The sequence below is a fragment of the Coregonus clupeaformis genome, chromosome 14, assembly GCF_020615455.1.
Source record: "Coregonus clupeaformis isolate EN_2021a chromosome 14, ASM2061545v1, whole genome shotgun sequence".
Taxonomy (NCBI): Eukaryota; Metazoa; Chordata; class Actinopteri; order Salmoniformes; family Salmonidae; genus Coregonus; species Coregonus clupeaformis.
The window spans coordinates 42732524-42752405 of NC_059205.1; the positions used below are offsets into that span (position 1 = coordinate 42732524).

Here is a 19882-nt window from a genome sequence, read left to right on the forward strand (position 1 = left end):
GTCAGAGTCCTGGCCATTTTGTCAGGTTCTAATAGTGGCATAGGGGGTTCTTATGTAGGTTACCCGTCTTATGTCATTGTCTGCTTACCATTTTTTGTGAATGAATTAAACCATACAACTCATTTCAGTCAGTGTGGAATGGAACATCTTTCAATGTCTGTGCCAATGGGACTCAGGAGGCTTGGTTTAATAAGATGCCTGTGTTGCTGTCACAGAGATCCTAAAAGTCACTATAGGAGTTCTATATGTAATTCTATGGTTGTTGTCTTGTGTTTTGCAGGAGGAGGAGGGGCATGGGGAGGAGGAAAACGGCAGGATCGCGCCGGTTGGTCGAGCTGACTCCTGTATGGCCCACACCCCTGTGAGGTCACTGGAGTAAGTCATCTCAGAAAGAGTATTCCCTTTATAGTGCACCACTTTTGACCAGAGCCCTATGGATCCTGGTCAGAAGTAGTGCACTATATAAGGAATAGGGTGCCATTTGGGGCGCAACCAGAGCTCTCTTGTCTGCTTCTCTCTCAACGTAACTACCTCTCTGATCACCTGACGTTGATCCCTAACAAGTACAGGAATAACATTAACCTGTAGCAGGAGAATATTAATTAGTATTTACATTTTAGTCATTTAGCAGACACTCTTATCCAGAGCGACTTAGTTAGTGAGTGCATACATTTTTTATTTATTTATTTATTTTATTTTTCTCCATACTACCAGTTAGTACCAGTTAACTAACTAGATTTAGGCCAAGAAATAATGCATTCCACAGGTTTGGAGAAAATCTTTTTAAACCCCTGGCTAATGTTCTTTTAAGGAACTCAAACATAAACATCATCATAACCATCAAATGTACCCATGTACTGATCCATTGTCCTGGGGATATTAATAACACTCTGTTTTCTAACTGTCATCTCTCTTGCATGCCATCAGTCTAATCTGCAGGTACAGTATGGTATTGATATTATTTCACCCAATAAGAAAGGCGTCCTCACCTCCCAATAGAATACAATGATGTTTTTATGCATATAACCTTTATCCTAAAGGTAATAGAAACATGTATACAAAGCACCAACCTATGGAAACTCAAGGGGTTAGAGGTCAAAGAATACAAGAACAACACTATTTTTTAAAAAGGAATTTGATACAGTTAACTGTACAATTTAGGCTTATTTACAAGAACAACACCATTTTTTTAAAGGAATTTGATACAGTTTACTTGTCTCAGATTTCCCTATAAAAATCCTATCTGAAAGACTATCTGAAGGTCTAGACATAAATATGTAAAGATATGATATGTATAACTATGTATACATAGTATACAGTGGGGAGAACAAGTATTTGATACACTGCCGATTTTGCAGGTTTTCCTACTTACAAAGCAGGTAGAGGTCTCTAATTTTTATCCAAAATCCAGAAAATCACATTGTATGATTTTTAAGTAATTAATTTGCATTTTATTGCATGACATAAGTATTTGATACCTCAGAAAAGCAGAACTTAATATTTGGTACAGAAACATACGTTTCCTGTAGGTCTTGACCAGATTTGCACACACTGCAGCAGGGATTTTGGCCCACTCCTCCATACAGACCTTCTCCAGATCCTTCAGGTTTCGGGGATGTCGCTGGGCAATACGGACTTTCAGCTCCCTCCAAAGATTTTCTATCGGGTTCAGGTCTGGAGACTGGCTAGGCCACTCCAGGACCTTGAGATGCTTCTTACGGAGCCACTCCTTAGTTGCCCTGGCTGTGTGTTTCGGGTCGTTGTCATGCTGGAAGACCCAGCCACAACCCATCTTCAATGCTCTTACTGAGGGAAGGAGGTTGTTGGCCAAGATCTCGTGATACATGGCCCCATCCATCCTCCCCTCAATACGGTGCAGTCGTCCTGTCTACTTAGCAGAAAAGCATCCCCAAAGAATGATGTTTCCACCTCCATGCTTCACGGTTGGGATGGTGTTCTTGGGGTTGTACTCATCCTTCTTCTTCCTCCAAACACGGCGAGTGGAGTTTAGACCAAAAAGCTCTATTTTTGTCTCATCAGACCACATGACCTTCTCCCATTCTTCCTCTGGATCATCCAGATGGTCATTGGCAAACTTCAGACGGGCCTGGACATGCGCTGGCTTGAGCAGGGGGACCTTGCGTGCGCTGCAGGATTTTAATCCATGACGGCGTAGTGTGTTACTAATGGTTTTCTTTGAGACTGTGGTCCTAGCTCTCTTCAGGTCATTGACCAGGTCCTGCCGTGTAGTTCTGGGCTGATCCCTCACCTTCCTCATGATCATTGATGCCCCACGAGGTGAGATCTTGCATGGAGCCCCAGACCGAGGGTGATTGACCGTCATCTTGAACTTCTTCCATTTTCTAATAATTGCGCCAACAGTTGTTGCCTTCTCACCAAGCTGCTTGCCTATTGTCCTGTAGCCCATCCCAGCCTTGTGCAGGTCTACAATTTTATCCCTGATGTCCTTACACAGCTCTCTGGTCTTGGCCATTGTGGAGAGGTTGGAGTCTGTTTGATTGAGTGTGTGGACAGGTGTCTTTTATACAGGTAACGAGTTCAAACAGGTGCAGTTAATACAGGTAATGAGTCGAGAACATGAGGGCTTCTTAAAGAAAAACGAACAGGTCTGTGAGAGCCTGAATTCTTACTGGTTGGTAGGTGATCAAATACTTATGTCATGCAATAAAATGCAAATTAATTACTTAAAAATCATACAATGTGATTTTCTGGATTTTTGTTTTAGATTCCGTCTCTCACATTTGAAGTGTATGATAAAAATTACAGACCTCTACATGCTTTGTAAGTAGGAAAACCTGCAAAATCGGCAGTGTATTAAATACTTGTTCTCCCCACTGTATATGGAAACCTCCCTTGACACTCCTTAGAACTGGGTTCTGAATTATGCGTTTCTGTCACCTGGGATGTTGGGAGAAGCCAAACCCTGGCGTGACGCTCATCCCTAGTGTTTTTATTCATTTCTGCCTGCTCTATTTGTTGTGGTTTTCCTCCCCTTCCTGATTTCCATGTGGTTTCACCCTCTCACCCCCCCATCCATCATTGTCTCACAGTGACATTGTAAAGCTGGTAGAAGTATCCAATGACGGCGGGCCCTTGGGGATCCATGTAGTACCTTTCAGTGCCCAGGACCGCAGGTAAAGCCCTCCCACCACTGGACAGACAGGCAGCAGGCTATCTACACTACGCAGGCATAACACTGCCATGATTAGTGAGGGAGGGGGGGAGTAGAGAGCGAGAGGGAAGCAGGGGGGAGAGAGAGCGAGGGGGAGGGAGAGAGAGAACGCTTAGTCCGCTATGGCACCTGCATCCTCATGTGCCCCAGTACAACACACACACATGGACCTACACCACATACGTGTCATGCTCACGTCATGAAGTAATTAGCTAGTTTACAGTGATCATGATTGTTCAGTGTTTGCAGGTGACTGTCATTTTCCTCCGTGACTCCTGTCTGAAGTATTTTACATGATGTAAAGGTTGTACTGAGCAGTCCATATACACATTTACAGTCCACACACGTCTCCGTTAGATGTAATGGAATAATTGATTTAATGGTCCAGCTCTTTCACATATGTCCACTAGCACAGCCCTAGGATTACAATTCCTAGCCTGATCCCAGATCTGTTTGCTATCATGTCAACTCCTTGTCATGCCAAACAAGACAAGGTGTGGCAAGGAATGGCATGATGCCACAAACAGACTGGTACCCAGGCTAGCTTATTCCCTACTGATTCAGAGGATCTTCCAACCAGAAGTTCTGGAAAAGCTGACCTACTCTGTATTCAGTATTTCAGTGAAGTCAGCATTGTTTAGCAGTCAGGAAGCCTGAGGAGCTTTACTGCTGTATGGAGGATTACTGCTTTCTCTGACAGCCGTCACAGCTGAAGGCTTCCCAAACTCAAATGTGATGGAGCAGCATTTCTCGAATTCCTACATGTTACTGTAGATTTGACCATTTTCCCTGTCAAAATGCTAATGTTCGCATTTGTTTTGCATAAGGCAGTTCAGTCAGGAGCTAAACTTGGCATTCGGGGAGGGAAAAAACAAGCACACCTAGCTACAGCAATTAGACCTATGCACACACGTACTGTTTTGGAAGGCAGAAGCCACCAAAATTAGTACTGACAAACATAACGCCACCAAATTAATAATAATTGATTGGATTTATGTAACGCATTTCTACCAACTGCGCTTTACATAGTAAGGGGGAAACTCGCCTCATCCATCACCAATGTGTAGCACCCACATGGGTGATGCACGGCGACCACTTGTGTGCCAGAACGCTCACCACACATCAGCTATCAGGTGAAGAGTGACATATGCCAATTAGGAATGAGGGGGATGATTAGGTGGCCATGATGGAATGGGACCAGGTTGGGAATTTAGCCACGGCAAACACAAGTCTCATATCTCACATCCACTTTTCACTTTGCCGTGAATTAAAACCATACACCCAATCTGTGTTAGCCTGTGAACTGAGTGAGGACGCAGATGACATGGAGGACGTTTTGCTTATCTCTTAGTCATGAGCCTATGGCCGTATCCCAAATGGCACCCTATTCCCTATATAGTGCACTACATAGGCAATAGAGTGGCATTTGCGACACACCTTATTCATGTAGAGCCTAGGTGTTTGCTGGAGCTTCAGTAGTCCTCCCCTTTCCAGGCCTGCTCTGAGTCTACCCCAACAAACATATTGAACCCTGAGGCCTCTTCCACAGCTGCCAGCCGTATTACCAACGTCTGCTTCTGAATGTTTCCAGGACTCTCGGCCTGTTGGTCAAGCGCCTGGAGAGGGGAGGCAAGGCGGAGCAGCAGGGTCTGTTCCAGGAGAACGACTGCATCGTGCGCATTAATAACGGAGACCTGCGAAACATCCGCTTCGAACAGTAAGACACCTGTACCTACCGACCGGGACCACCAGTCCTGAGCCCCCCTCCGCTCCCTGCCAGCCCTCCCTTCCTTCCTCTCCACGGCCATGTCTTCTAACCAAAGCATGGCCTCTGCTGCCGCCGCTGTCTGTTGCTAAGCTAACCCCATTCCTGTTTGACTCCTAGGTCGATCTTACTGTAAGGTCTTGGTAAAAGGGAGGCTGCCTGCCATTCCTCTCAGCCTCTGTCCTCTCCATACTTGCAGACCCCTCTATACCTCTGTATCTAGCAGCTCCATCTGTTGCTACTGAATGCTAACCACTCCCTATTTGACTCCTAGGTCAAACCTACCTCTGCTTAACCTGCTTAGCTTCTGATTTTCAGTGCATCCCCCGCCTTGATCTGTCTCTCTCTCCCTCAGCTCCTCAGTCTGAGCAGATCCTAACAGCCTAGCTTACTGCTGCTGCCTCCCATCATTCTCTGCTGCAGATACTGTTCCATAGAAATAGAATGTTGACTTCCTGCTTCATTCCTATTTTGTACACTCAAAATGGCTGCCAGTCTACCCATTATGGCGTCATTGACTTGACTGGAGAAGGCCATTCTATTCATTCTAGTTTTGTGTTGTACGCTGCCTGCATGCCATTCTAGAATCCAGCTATAGCTTCTGAATAAAATGTTACATTACATCCCTCATCATGCTTTATGTAATGTTCTGTATAATCTTTATGTCAGCATAAACGGGCTGCTCCAGTTTTCATGCTTTTCAGAAGCATTAACACTAGTGTACTGTGTAAAACCAGCTGTCATTTGTTTTGTGTGCACACATACTCACACACACTCACAATAACCTACGGCTATTATGTAGCCTAGTGGTTGAACAGGACTCCTGCGGGTATTGCGGGTCCTCCGGGATTCTGGTAGGAATGGGAGTGAAGTTCTAGAGTCAAGTTCGGGACAGGATCAACAGTCTACAGGAACGGGCAGTACAGGAATATGTTTTTGGGCGGAAATATGTAATGTGTGGAGCATTTCGTAAAAACAACTGTGTAGGCTAGGCTTAATGTAGTTTACTTAATAAAAAAAAATAAAAAAATATATGTTCATTTCCCCCTTCTTCTTCCGTCGGATCACTCTCACGCCTCGCTCCAGTAGTACATGGCTTGTAAAAAATCAAACAGGCTACCAACTGGAGAGTGGGACAAGGGGCCTGAAGCGGCATAGCTGCTCTACTCACTTTACCTTCAAGCCCAATTGTTTGCGTATTTAGCTAAACCCGTGCAATCTGAGGTGAAGAGTGAAATAAAAATAGATTTACTTATGCAATACTGCCACTCAGGTTATTTAAAAAATATATATATATGTTAATGTGTTGTAAATGTTCATATGTGCACAATGCTCAGCTGTAGGCTACAGATTTATATCGGTGCTGTTATGTACAGACCATCCTGCAGAGGTCTCTGTCCTCATCCTTCAGCCTTAATCGGTATACATTTAGGTAATTTATAATTCGCTCTTATCCAGAGCTACTTAGGCCTACAGTCAGTGCATTTAACTAAAATAGGTAAGACAACCACATATCACAGTCGCATTAAATTATTTTAATTACTTCCTAAATAAACACAATAGCCTATATTTCTGCTAGCAAAAATGAGCATGGGACAGTAACCTCTAATGTAGCCCTCCCACCCCTTCCTCAAAGATATCTTGGAGAAGCTTTTCTGCCATTTTAGCATGTGTGAAAACCCCGTCTGTTTTGATATATTTAATTCAACCCCAGTAAGTTGGGAATCAGATTACAGCTTGTCTTGGACTTGATATAGCCTGAAATTGGGAAGTCTGTTGCCATTGGGAATATTATTAGTGGCTGGGAATACGGCTAGGAATTTTGGCAAGGAATTACAGGGTCGTTATGATGTCTGTTCAGCTGTTTTTAGAGAGAGGATTTGTCTATGTATGCATCCCAAATGGCACCCTATTCCCTATGTTGCACTACTTTTGATCAGAGCCCTATAGTCCCTGGGGAAAAGTAGTGCACTATATAGGGAATAGGATGCCATTTGTGACGTATCCGAGATGTCTAGCAAAGTCAGCTTTAATGTACTGTAACAGGTGTGGCTAACAAGATTACTGCTATGGCAAGATGACACTCACTAGATAGTTTCAGTTCACATCTACATTACTTATTGTTGAAGGGGTTTAAAAAGATTTTTCTCCAAACGTGCTTTAGAAAACCCATTCCTTTCATCTGTAGCCAAATGAGGGGTTACATGATAAAACTGGCAAGCCTATTCTAAGCATTCTTACTTTCTACAAGCTTTAATCACTGTGCTGTGCAGGTGGCCTACCAGTAGTGTTGAAAACCACCACTAATGTAGTGTGTAACGTGTGGGTGTGTCCTGAATTGGCACCATATTATTTTTATAGTGCACTACTTTTGACTGGAGCCTTATGGGCCCATTATAGAGGCCATTTAGGACACACTCCTCCTGTGCCATTTGAGATGCAGACTATGTTGGGTCCAACATTTCTGTGTTGACAGTTGTTTTGGTTCTCCCTCCTTCCTGTCCTCAGAGCCCAGAACATGTTCCGCCAGGCCATGCGTTCCCCGGTCATCATGTTCCATGTGGTTCCCAACCTGATGAAGGCCCAGTACGAGCAGCTGTCACACAATGAGAGGAACCCCAATGTGGCCTACTCCTCTGGACGCTTCAGTCCCGACTCCCTAGCCAGCGAGCGAGGCATCACCACCTCAGGCCTGGACCACACACCACAGGTCTTTATACGTTTTTCTATATTGTCTGTCGTTGCTTTTATGATGCAAGGCAAATTTCTGTTAAAACTGATAATAAAATGCTATCTTATCTTATATCACAGAGGATGTCCCGTGGTCCCCACCCTCACCATCACCCGCACCCCGAGCAGGGCAACGCCTACACCTCTCTACCTCACCTCCATGGGGGCTCCATGGGCAAGCCCCCATTAGGCCACGCCCCTCCAGGCCGCACCCCCTCCCCTCACAGGGTGCTAAACTCCACCCCCACGGCAGGCTTCACCAAAAAGGTCGGCAGGAGACTGAACATCCAGCTCAAAAAAGGTCAGACAGCACACATATACACCTACAAATCAGCATCTGTTTAACCTCAGTAGGCCCAAAGTTCACATGGTCAGGAATACCTCCTGGTCCTACATATTAATTGGTCTGAATCCATCCTTCAGAGACATGGTTCTCTGATTGGACCTTACAGAGAAAGCATAGCTCTAATCCTCTCCAGCCCATCTAATCCTGGCCAGGGGTCTAAGAAAATTGCCTTAAGGCGTCAGCATGCGTCATTTCGGCTGGCGCCTAGCTGAACCGAACGAGTGTGCTTGCATATACTTCCTTAAAATAAGTACTGTTTGTCCATTTTGAGATGCCGTAGCCAGTATACACTTCCTCAAAATAGTCAGAATGAATCTAAGATAACTCAAGATGTCTGTTAATTTTGACGTTTTTGCCAAAGAGATCTTAGTCACGCAATTGTACATCTAACTAAGATGTTTGGTGCGGTATTTTTCTATGAAAAAATTTGCATGAAAACGAGTCGTCTCTCGTTGAATGACAACAAATAATTTATTGAAGAATCCCTACTGTTGACCAATTACTGACAAAGGGGCGTAGACTTCGGATCCGAACTTTGGCTTCGCCTCCAGAAAAAAAATAGTGTGCCCGAACAACCGAAAAACTAACAAAACTAACAAAAACGTCACAATATCTATATAATATATGCACGAACTCTACCGAACTGTTTGGGCTAGAAACACTGCACCAAATCCCCTCGTTTCAGACTCCTAATTATCCTTCTGAAGACTCTAGCCTCTTCCATGCCAGTCGGAAGAACTTAGGTGTTTTATCTCTGAACACTCAAAAGTCAAATTATAAAATACAACAACTCTAATGAAATAAAACATTATAAAAAGAAGTGTACAAGATAAGCCAAGACATACATTTAAAAAATATTCCCAATAAGTAATGAAATAAGTTAAATTAAATACCCCCACCCCCCGAAATACAATTGCACCCCCCAAAAAAAGAACAACAAATGCCGGTATAAAGTGCAGTTTGCCAGGATTACAAAGACGGTAATTGTGGTAGTACCAGTTTCAAGCAGGGCTGCTTTTTAGGCATTAGGCTACTTGGAGGTGAAACTATGAGAAATCAAGGGGCCTAGCATTGGGAATTTGACAACAAGCTTTAGTTCATTTCTTAAATTATAGCAGTAAAAACATTTAATTATTCATCATTGTTTTTGTTTATTTTATTAGGTGTATGATACTTTTTATACGTTTTTTATATGGAACTTTGCATTGTACTGTGAAACTGTAGGTGTTAAAATCCCATTTGTCAACCAGCCTTTTTAGCTTGCCCTTTAATCATTGACGCCTTTGGGTTTTGATATATTTTGTTGCCGTGCTTGTTTTTTCATTTTATTGTTTTAAGTGTGTTGCTATTTTAAATACACTTCAAATAAAGTTTGAATTCAAGTTTGATATTGGATCTTTAATTGACGATTGTATGAGTATAGACTCCATTAACTATATAGTCTGTCATTCTTCATAAGATGTTTTTAGAACTAGGTTATAGGCCTACTAAATAAATGTTAGCCGTAGGTTGCCTGCTGAACTGGGGTGTGATATGAGGACAGTAGACAAGGTGTTAGGGGCTATTCGCGTAAATATTTAGTGTAAAGATCCATGACCTTCTAGAGCCAACTAATCAAGACTGGTCAAACTCTGACTTCTCAGTAATGAGCTTCTACTTATTATCATTAAAGGTATTCTGACTTACATGTACACACTTGGAAACAGGCCATTTTACGCAGTGTTACTTTCCCTCAGTCTAAGAATTTAGCCTCTTAGACTCTAGAAACAAAATGCTTTGTTTAGGTTTGTGTGATGAGGTTGGATAAATAAATACTTGTTCTGTTTAGGAGGAACATAGCAAATGGTTTAGGTGGAAAGATATAATTATTATAGTAGCTTCCAAATAAACAAATGCCAGTCTCAACTGAAGAGATGCACACATCAGAAATTTGATGTAGCCTTGAATAAAGATGGCCAAACGGCCTCCCACTTTTGCCTGAAGGGGTGGATAGAAAATGGGTTGCAGATTCAGATTGAGCCATGAATTCCTAATGAAACACATCTCAGGGGTGTATGTAGTGACTGACAGCTGGACAGAGTTGACACAGCACAGGCCTCTGCCATAGGAGACACACATACCAGTCTGCCATAAGGACCAGGTGTGTGTGCCTGCCAGGTCTGGGGGGCCAGAGGGCTTGTTGCTAAGCAGCCACTCGTCTGTGTAGTGTGCCCACTCCATATGGCACACCAGCCCTGTGTTGGGATCTCTCCACTGTCCTGGACTCCTGGCCTGGAACCAAGCCAGAGTACTGAAAGGCCAGGTATCATGGATGCATCCCAAACGGCACCCTATTCGCTATTTTATAATGCACTGGTCAAGATTAGTGCCCTATATAAGGAATACTGTAGGGTGCCATTTGGAAAGCAGCCCATAACTCCCAACCTGGTTGGTTCCTGTTAATAAGATCCCCACTGACCACATCCAGGTGTCTATCATTTTATTGGGCTTTAGTTGGAGGCCTACATAAACATAGCGCTGTTAATAATATCCACCAGTTACTGGAAGACATTTCTCTTTCTACCATTCCTTGTTTTTGTTTGTTTGCTTTGGTTGAATGAGCACAGGAGTTGCAGATTTAACATTCATTTATGAGACTTCACCTGGCTTGTTTGTTACGTTTTGAGTGTAGACTAAACCTTATTTGGAGGATAGATTTACTTGGTTTGTTTGCATCGTAACTCAGACTCACTTACAAAACCCAAGCTGTAACCCAATCAATCTGGAATTAAACTCTATAAGACATTGAGCAGGTCTTTCCTAATCAAGCTAATGTGTATTTAAAGATCCTGTGTACCATATGAAGTACGGCAATGGTAAAGACATTTACCGGTAAGTATAATACATGCCCATACTATGGTGGGAAGTTGATTGGCTTATTGACATGGAAGGGATTTAGAGTGTTCTGAAACAGAATCTTCTGAGCATTCTGGAATCCTCTGTTTACCGTACACAGCTCAAACAGCGGGATTAGGCTTGGTAGACGTTCTACTAAGACATTCTGAATGTGGTGCCGTCTGGGAGAGGAGAGGTACGATCCCCATCCTCTACTGTCAGATTCAGTCTGTCTCATTAGGCCGGAAGGATTCTGCAGGTCAACACTGCATCTTGTCTCTTTTGTGTATGGGTGGTCCTCTGTAGCTCAGCTGGTAGAGCACGGCGCTTGTAACACCAAGGTAGTGGGTTCGATCCCCGGGACCACCCATACACAAAAAAAAAAATATATGCACGCATGACTGTAAGTCGCTTTGGATAAAAGCGTCTGCTAAATGGCATATTATATTATATTATTATTATTGTCTCAACATTCCATACTAGCCGTCCAGAATCTTTCCCGTGTTCCATTTTCTTATTGGAATGCCTTTTTTGGTTTTCTATGGCCATTTGGACTATACAGTGGGGAGAACAAGTATTTGATACACTGCCGATTTTGCAGGTTTTCCTACTTACAAAGCATGTAGAGGTCTGTAATTTTTATCATAGGTACACTTCAACTGTGAGAGATGGAATCTAAAACAAAAATCCAGAAAATCACATTGTATGATTTTTAAGTAATTAATTTGCATTTTATTGCATGACATAAGTATTTGATACATCAGAAAAGCAGAACTTAATATTTGGTACAGAAACCTTTGTTTGCAATTACAGAGATCATACGTTTCCTGTAGGTCTTGACCATGTTTGCACACACTGCAGCAGGGATTTTGGCCCACTCCTCCATACAGACCTTCTCCAGATCCTTCAGGTTTCGGGGCTGTCGCTGGGCAATACGGACTTTCAGCTCCCTCCAAAGATTTTCTATCGGGTTCAGGTCTGGAGACTGGCTAGGCCACTCCAGGACCTTGAGATGCTTCTTACGGAGCCACTCCTTAGTTGCCCTGGCTGTGTGTTTCGGGTCGTTGTCATGCTGGAAGACCCAGCCACGACCCATCTTCAATGCTCTTACTGAGGGAAGGAGGTTGTTGGCCAAGATCTCGCGATACATGGCCCCATCCATCCTCCCCTCAATACGGTGCAGTCGTCCTGTCCTCTTTGCAGAAAAGCATCCCCAAAGAATGATGTTTCCACCTCCATGCTTCACGGTTGGGATGGTGTTCTTGGGGTTGTACTCATCCTTCTTCTTCCTCCAAACACGGCGAGTGGAGTTTAGACCAAAAAGCTCTATTTTTGTCTCATCAGACCACATTACCTTCTCCCATTCCTCCTCTGGATCATCAGACGAGCCTGGACATGCGCTGGCTTGAGCAGGGGGACCTTGCGTGCGCTGCAGGATTTTAATCCATGACGGCGTAGTGAGTTACTAATGGTTTTCTTTGAGACTGTGGTCCCAGCTCTCTTCAGGTCATTGACCAGGTCCTGCCGTGTAGTTCTGGGCTGATCCCTCACCTTCCTCATGATCATTGATGCCCCACGAGGTGAGATCTTGCATGGAGCCCCAGACCGAGGGTGATTGACCGTCATCTTGAACATCTTCCATTTTCTAATAATTGCGGCAACAGTTGTTGCCTTCTCACCAAGCTGCTTGCCTATTGTCCTTGTAGCCCATCCCAGCCTTGTGCAGGTCTACAATTTTATCCCTGATGTCCTTACACAGCTCTCTGGTCTTGGCCATTGTGGAGAGGTTGGAGTCTGTTTGATTGAGTGTGTGGACAGGTGTCTTTTATACAGGTAACGAGTTCAAACAGGTGCAGTTAATACAGGTAATGAGTGGAGAACAGGAGGGCTTCTTAAAGAAAAACTAACAGGTCTGTGAGAGCCGGAATTCTTACTGGTTGGTAGGTGATCAAATACTTATGTCATGCAATAAAATGCAAATGAATTACCTAAAAATCATACAATGTGATTTTATGGATTTTTGTTTTAGATTCCGTCTCTCACAGTTGAAGTGTACCTATTATAAAAATTACATACCTCTACATGCTTTGTAAGTAGGAAAACCTGCAAAATCGGCAGTGTATCAAATACTTGTTCTCCCCACTGTATGTCTTGTTGCTGTGTATGTCCTAATGTACCTGTGATATGAGGGCAAGTTCAAATATAGGCCTTCTCACACTTTTTCACACACATCCATCAGGTTCGGAGGGTCTGGGTTTCAGCATAACATCGCGTGACGTCCCCATCGGCGGCTCGGCGCCCATCTACGTGAAGAACATCCTGCCCCGAGGAGCTGCCATCCAGGACGGACACCTCAAGGCTGGGGACAGGCTGCTGGAGGTGAGACCCAAGATGAAGGGAGTAACACTAACTGCCTGATCACCCTTCCTAGATCTCTGTTCGCAATGGTTTCTGTTGTGTTGGCCTCAAATACAGTCTGGCACATACAGTGAGGGAAAAAAGTATTTGATCCCCTGCTGATTTTGTACGTTTGCCCACTGACAAAGAAATGATCAGTCTATAATTCTAATGGTATGTTTATTTGAACAGTGAGAGACAGAATAACAACAAAAAAATCAAGAAAAATGCATGTCAAAAATGTTAGAAATTTATTAGCATTTTAATGAGGGAAATAAGTATTTGACCCCCTCTCAATCAGAAAGATTTCTGGCTCCCAGGTGTCTTTTATACAAGTAACGAGCTGAGATTAGGAGCAGACTCTTAAAGGGAGTGCTCCTAATCTCAGCTTGTTACCTGTATAAAAGACACCTGTCCACAGAAGCAATCAATCAGATTCCAAACTCTCCACCATGGAGAGTAACACACTACGCCGTGAAGGACTGAAATCCTGTAGCGCCCGCAAGGTCCCCCTGCTCAAGAAAGCACATATACAGGGCCGTCTGAAGTTTGCCAATGAACATCTGAATGATTCAGAGGAGAACTGGGTGAAAGTGTTGTGGTCAGATGAGACCAAAATCGAGCTCTTTGGCATCAACCCAACTCACCGTGTTTGGAGGAGGAGGAATGCTGACTAAAACCCCAAGAACACCATCCCCACCCTCAAACATGGAGGTGGAAACATTATGCTTTGGGGGTGTTTTTCTGCTAAGGGGACAGGACAACTTCACCGCATCAAAGGGACGATGGACGGGGCCATGTACCGTCAAATCTTGGGTGAGAACCTCCTTCCCTCAGCCAGGGCATTGAAAATGGGTCGTGGATGGGTATTCCAGCATGACAATGATCTAAAACACACGGCCAAGGCAACAAAGGAGTGGCTCAAGAAGAAGCACATTGAGGTCCTGGAGTGGCCTAGCCAGTCTCTATACCTTAATCCCATAGAAAATCTGTGGAGGGAGCAGAAGGTTCGAGTTGCTAAACGTCAGGCTCGAAACCTTAATGACTTGGAGAAGATCTGCAAAGAGGAGTGGGACAAAATCCCTCCGGAGATCTGTGCAAACCTGGTGGCCAACTACAAGAAACGTCTGACCTCTGTGATTGCCAACAAGGGTTTTGCCACCAAGTACTAAGTCATGTTTTGCAGAGGGGTCAAATACTTATTTCCCTTATTAAAATGCAAATCAATTCATAACATTTTTGACATGTGTTTTTCTGGATTTTTTTGTTGTTATTCTGTCTCTCACTGTTCAAATAAACCTACCATTAAAATTATAGACTGATCATGTCTTTGTCAGTGGGCAAACGTACAAAATCAGCAGGGGATCAAATACTTTTTCCCCTCACTGTAAACTTGTTATTTAGGCTGTAAGGCTCATAATAGTGTCTTGGTGGGACCAATTCAAGTGAATGACAGCATATGTGACCAACCGGCTCGATTTGGTCTTATGTAGCAAAATTTGACATTTTGTTTTTTACATTGGATAAAAGTAGAGACTCGGAGCTAGAAAATTGTATATCATACACTACAGTTGAGGAACAATGGGAAAGTAATTCTGCTTTGAAAATTGATCAACTTGTAACCTCACTTTTGAGAAAATGGCCCTTGAATGTTTTGGTACACCTACTGGAGAGATCTTCTTTGTCTATACCCATTCAGAATCGTTCACACCCTCTTAAGCTTTAGCCCCACCCACCTCTTTTAAGGATTCACATGTGAGGCCATGTACTAAACAACCAAAGATTTCAAGACTAAATGCTGGTTTATACTACGTTTGTTAATTTAATCAGGAGTGACAGAGTGTGCTCTGGGTGTTCTTAAACTCAGAGCTTTGTCAGATTGTCTGTTCGTAAATTCAGAATGTTTCGCTCTCGGAGCGTTTAGAGCACACGCTGTACGCTCTGGCCAAGGAGTAGGGTTGATCCGAGCGTTCTGACCTAACAACAGCACCCAAGCTAACTGGCTAACGTTGGCTAGCTTGCGTGCTACTTCCAGACACAAATGAGAGAATAGCTCACTGACCATTTTACCCACCCTAGCAGAGCTGGTGACTGCAACTGTGCTGCTGGCAACAATTTAGTTATGCTTTTTTGCCAACGTTTACTGACAACGGCCATATTCAATGGGTGTTGAGCGTACGTAAATTTGTCAGTTATTCTGTGCTCTGGCACACTCAGACGAGAGTGCTATGAAATCAGAGTAGATAGCCAGAGCGAATTTACTAGCTACGTAAATCGACAGTTGTCGCAGTGACATCATGACCATTCTATTGAAATGGTTACTTGCATAGTGGAGTCTTTTGTTTAGACATGTAGCTAGCTAGCTAAACAATGAACCATAATCCCAACTCATAACATTACTACCCTGCATGAATCTGCAGGTAGCTAACCAACCAGGTTCAATGTTAGCTAGCTAACATTAGGCTATAACTAGCAATGCAATTGGCTCTGAGATACGAATAATATTACTACACAGATCATACACGTAATGTTAGCTAGCGAACCAGCCAGCTAACGTTAGCTAGCTAGCTAACAGTACACTTTAACTTGAAATGTAAATGACTTTCTGACAAGATTAGAAACTTGTAATATCTGAAAATGTAGCTAGCTAGACTATCTTACCCGTGTACATGGATGGACACTTCTCCCTCTCTGTCACAGATGCCATGGTTGCCCTTTTTTTTTTTTTTCTTTACCCTTAGTTTGAAGATGTAATCCGGAGAGGTGTTTTATACAACATCCTTCTGTGTGTTCTCTTTTCGACTCCGTCTGTATATTTGCAATCAAACGGCAGAATTTTATCCATCTCATTAGCTATCATACTCTAATTCCACTGATTTCAAAACTCGGTCCTCCAGAAAGTGGAGAGCAACACTTATGCAGTTCTACTACGTGATATATTTTTTTTAAAGCCGCGTTAGAAAGGATTACCTACACATACTGACCAGCTCATGTTATAGACAGAAGCGTGCTACATGGCAGACCAATCTGAACTCCTCTCTCAGCATGTCCAGCCCACTCATTATCTCAGCCAATCATGGCTAGCGGGAAGGTTGCTGTCTTTTTCTGTGGCTAAACCAACTATGCTTGTAATTTAACAATTTTATTCGTATTTACAGATGGCATACACATTTGTTAATAAGGCACATGAAAGTGCACATGTTCCAGAAGGCATTTCTGCCCAATGTTTTTTTTTAAGTTTACGTTCAAATGGCTCTCTTGTGAAGTAGTGACGTGCGACATATGCCTATTTTCCTGAAACGAGTCACATATTCCTCAGTGTGGGGTTTAGAGGTCTCAATGTATGTTACTAATTGCCGTTTGTCTTCCAGGTGAATGGAGTGGACCTGGTTGGGTTGACCCAGGAGGAGGTGGTCTCTCTGCTGAGGGCCACGCCCATGGGAGGGGCTGTGGGGCTGGTGGTTTTACGACAGGAGGAGGCCTTCCTGCCCAGAGAAGTGGTATGTCTCTCTCTGCTTTCCTATCACCGCAAACTGTACTTCCCTCCTTTCTAGGACCCTTAGAAAGTGGAGGCCCCATTTGTCATATGTCCCATACTCTCAGGAAAGTTTGTGTTTGTGTGTCTGTCTGTATGTATGTCGTTAGATCCTGTGGTTGTGTGTGTCTTAAACCGTGTCACAGATCTAGTTAATCTCCCAGTTCCCCAGTAAGTCTCGTGTTCTCCTCCCATCCTCCTCCTAACACAACATGACAATTCAGCATGCTGATTGATTGTGCTGCTCCGGCACTGCGCTACTCTTTATTATCCTGGTCTATGTCCCAAATGACACCCTATTCCATACATAGTGCACTACTTTTGACCAGAGCCCAAAAAGCTAGTTCAAAAGTAATGCACTATAGGGAATAGGGTGAATTTGGGACGCAACCCCTGATCCAGCTATTCTCAGTGGGAACCTATAGCGCTCAGCTCCCTCAGAACAGATTAGAGAGATTGATTGATGGATGGATGAAGGAACAGGCAGGCCAGGGACAGACTGAGAAATACACTTGTTGTTGTGTGGAATGTCAATCAGATTGAGCAGCACCTAGGGCTGTTGCGGTGACCGTATTACAGCCACACCGGCGGTCACGAGTCATGAAGGCAGTCAAATTCCACGTGACCGTTTAGTCACAGTAATTAGGCTTCTCCAAGCTCTGATGCTGCTGATGGTCATTAGTAGCCTACCAAAATTGCTAACTGCCTGGTTATCAGCACTCTATTGTCCCTCTAATCACTCTGACATCAATGCAAATATTTTCGAAAATCTAATCAAACACTTCATGAGAGCCCATGAGCTCATATTGCGCAATATTTCAATAAGCTATGCAATTGCGCGAGAAAACAGAGTGACGGCCTCTATTAAAAAGAGGAGGATCAGCTTTCTATAGGCTAGGCCTACTATATTTATTTCTCAACTTTCCTAATATTAAGCACATTGCTTATATTTACAACAGGAGTATAGCCTACCTGGCTGGCATGAAAATAAACCACAGGTGCATGATAATGGTCCATTCTAAATCAAAACAAATTTCAAGCATATATTATTTAGTATACACTACCGGTCAAAAGTTTTAGAACACCTACTCATTCAAGGGTTTTTCTTTATTTTTACTATTTTCTACATTGTAGAATAATAGTGAAGACATCAAAACTATGAAATAACACTAATGGAATCATGTAGTAACCAAAAAAGTGTTAAACAAATCAAAATATATTTTATATTTGAGATTCTTCAAATAGCCACCCTTTGCCTTGATGACAGCTTTGCACACTCTTGGCATTCTCTCAACCAGCTTCACCTGGAATGCTTTTCCAACAGTCTTGAAAGAGTTCCCACATATGCTGAGCACTTGTTGGCTGCTTTTCCTTCACTCTGCCGTCGGACTCATCCCAATCCATCTCAATTTGGTTGAGGTCGGGGGATTGTGGAGGCCAGGTCATCTGATGCAGTACTCCATCACTCTCCATCTTGGTAAAATAGCCCTTACATAGCCTGGAGATGTGTTTGGTCATTGTCCTGTTGAAAAACAAATGATAGTCCCACTAAGCCCAAACCAGATGGGATGGCGTATCTCTGCAGAATGCTGTGGTAGCCATGCTTGTTAAGTGTGCCTTGAATTCTAAATAAATCACAGACAGTGTCACCAGCAAAGCTCCCCCACACCATAACACCACCTCCTCCATGCTTTACGGTGGGAAATACACATGCGGAGATCATCCGTTCACCCACACAGCATCTCACAAAGACACGCCGGTTGGAACCAAAAATCTCCAATTTGGACTTCAGACCAAAGGACAAATTTCCACCGGTCTAATGTCCATTGCTCGTGTTTCTTGGCCCAAGCAAGTCTCTTCTTATTATTGGTGTCCTTTAGCAGTGGTTTCTTTGCAGCAATTCTACCACGAAGGCCTGATTCACACAGTCTCCTCTGAACAGTTGAGGTTAAGATGTGTCTGTTACTTGAACTCTGTGAAGCAATTTCTGAGGCTGGTAACTCTAGTGAACTTATCCTCTGCAGCAGAGGTAACTCTGGGTCTTCCATTCCTGTGGCGGTCCTCATGAGAGCCAGTTTCATCATAGCGCTTGATGGTTTTTGCAACTGCACTTGAAATGTTCCATATTGACTGACCTTCATGTCTTAAAGTAATGATGGACTGTCATTTCTCTTTGCTTATTTGAGCTGTTCTTGCCATAATATGGACTTGGAATTTTACCAAATAGGGCTATCTTCTGTAAACCACCCCTACCTTGTCACAGCACAACTGATTGGCTCAAACGCATTAAGAAGGAAATAATTTCCAAAAATTAACTTTTAAGAAGGCACACCTGTTAATTGAAATGCATTCCAGGTGACTATCTCATGAAGCTGGTTGAGAGAATGCCAAGAGTGTGCAAAGCTGTCATCAAGGTAAAGGGTGGCTAATTGAAGAATCTCAAATATAAAATATATTTTGATTTGTTTAATACTTTTTTGTTTACTACATGATTGCATATGTGTTGTTTCATAGTTTTGATGTCTTCACTATTATTCTACAATGTAGAAAATAGTAAAAATAAAGAAAAACCCTTGAATATGAGTAGGTGTGTCCAAACTTTTGACTGGTAGTGTATGTAAAAACAAGATTAAATCAAGAGTGTTCTGATGGGTGACAATATTAGCCTATCACTTGTGAATTATATATTATCACTTGTGAGTGATGCCCAGCATAAGAAACAATGCATTTTTCTTGCGATTTGTTTCGAATCGTAGTCGCACACCTCATGTAGCCTAGCCCATAGGCCTATATGTTTTAATAAGGTTTGTATTATAACTAAAGTGGCCAAATAACTTTAAAATTAAGCACATTAATCCATTTTACAAGGGGTGTAGAGCCTAACTGGCATACATAAGCAGCGCGTGAGTTTCAAGTTTGAGGAAGATAATTTTCACCATAAAAATGTGCCTTTATAATAAAAGCATTACATGCATAATTGCATTTGCAGTCACTTTTGATAATGGTGTTTTCTGCTAATGGAACATTCACGCTTATAGCTTA

The 19882-nt window shown here is 43.0% G+C and overlaps 1 protein-coding gene across 4 annotated transcripts in view; it reads left to right on the plus strand.

Annotated features, from left to right (window-relative positions):
• The window catches only part of LOC121580868 (partitioning defective 3 homolog), a 299046-nt gene that overhangs the window by 160056 nt on the left and 119108 nt on the right, over positions 1 to 19882 (plus strand). For 2 of the 4 annotated variants that reach the window (XM_041895984.2, XM_045224827.1), the window contains exons 6-12: positions 281 to 375; positions 3072 to 3155; positions 4785 to 4910; positions 7467 to 7668; positions 7770 to 7989; positions 13148 to 13287; positions 16677 to 16805. In XM_041895984.2, the coding sequence (XP_041751918.2) occupies positions 281 to 375; positions 3072 to 3155; positions 4785 to 4910; positions 7467 to 7668; positions 7770 to 7989; positions 13148 to 13287; positions 16677 to 16805 (996 nt within the window). Of the gene's footprint in view, positions 1 to 280; positions 376 to 927; positions 940 to 3071; positions 3156 to 4784; positions 4911 to 7466; positions 7669 to 7769; positions 7990 to 13147; positions 13288 to 16676; positions 16806 to 19882 lie in introns of all 4 variants that reach the window. The other 2 variants (XM_041895983.2, XM_045224826.1) reach the window with 2 other exon arrangements.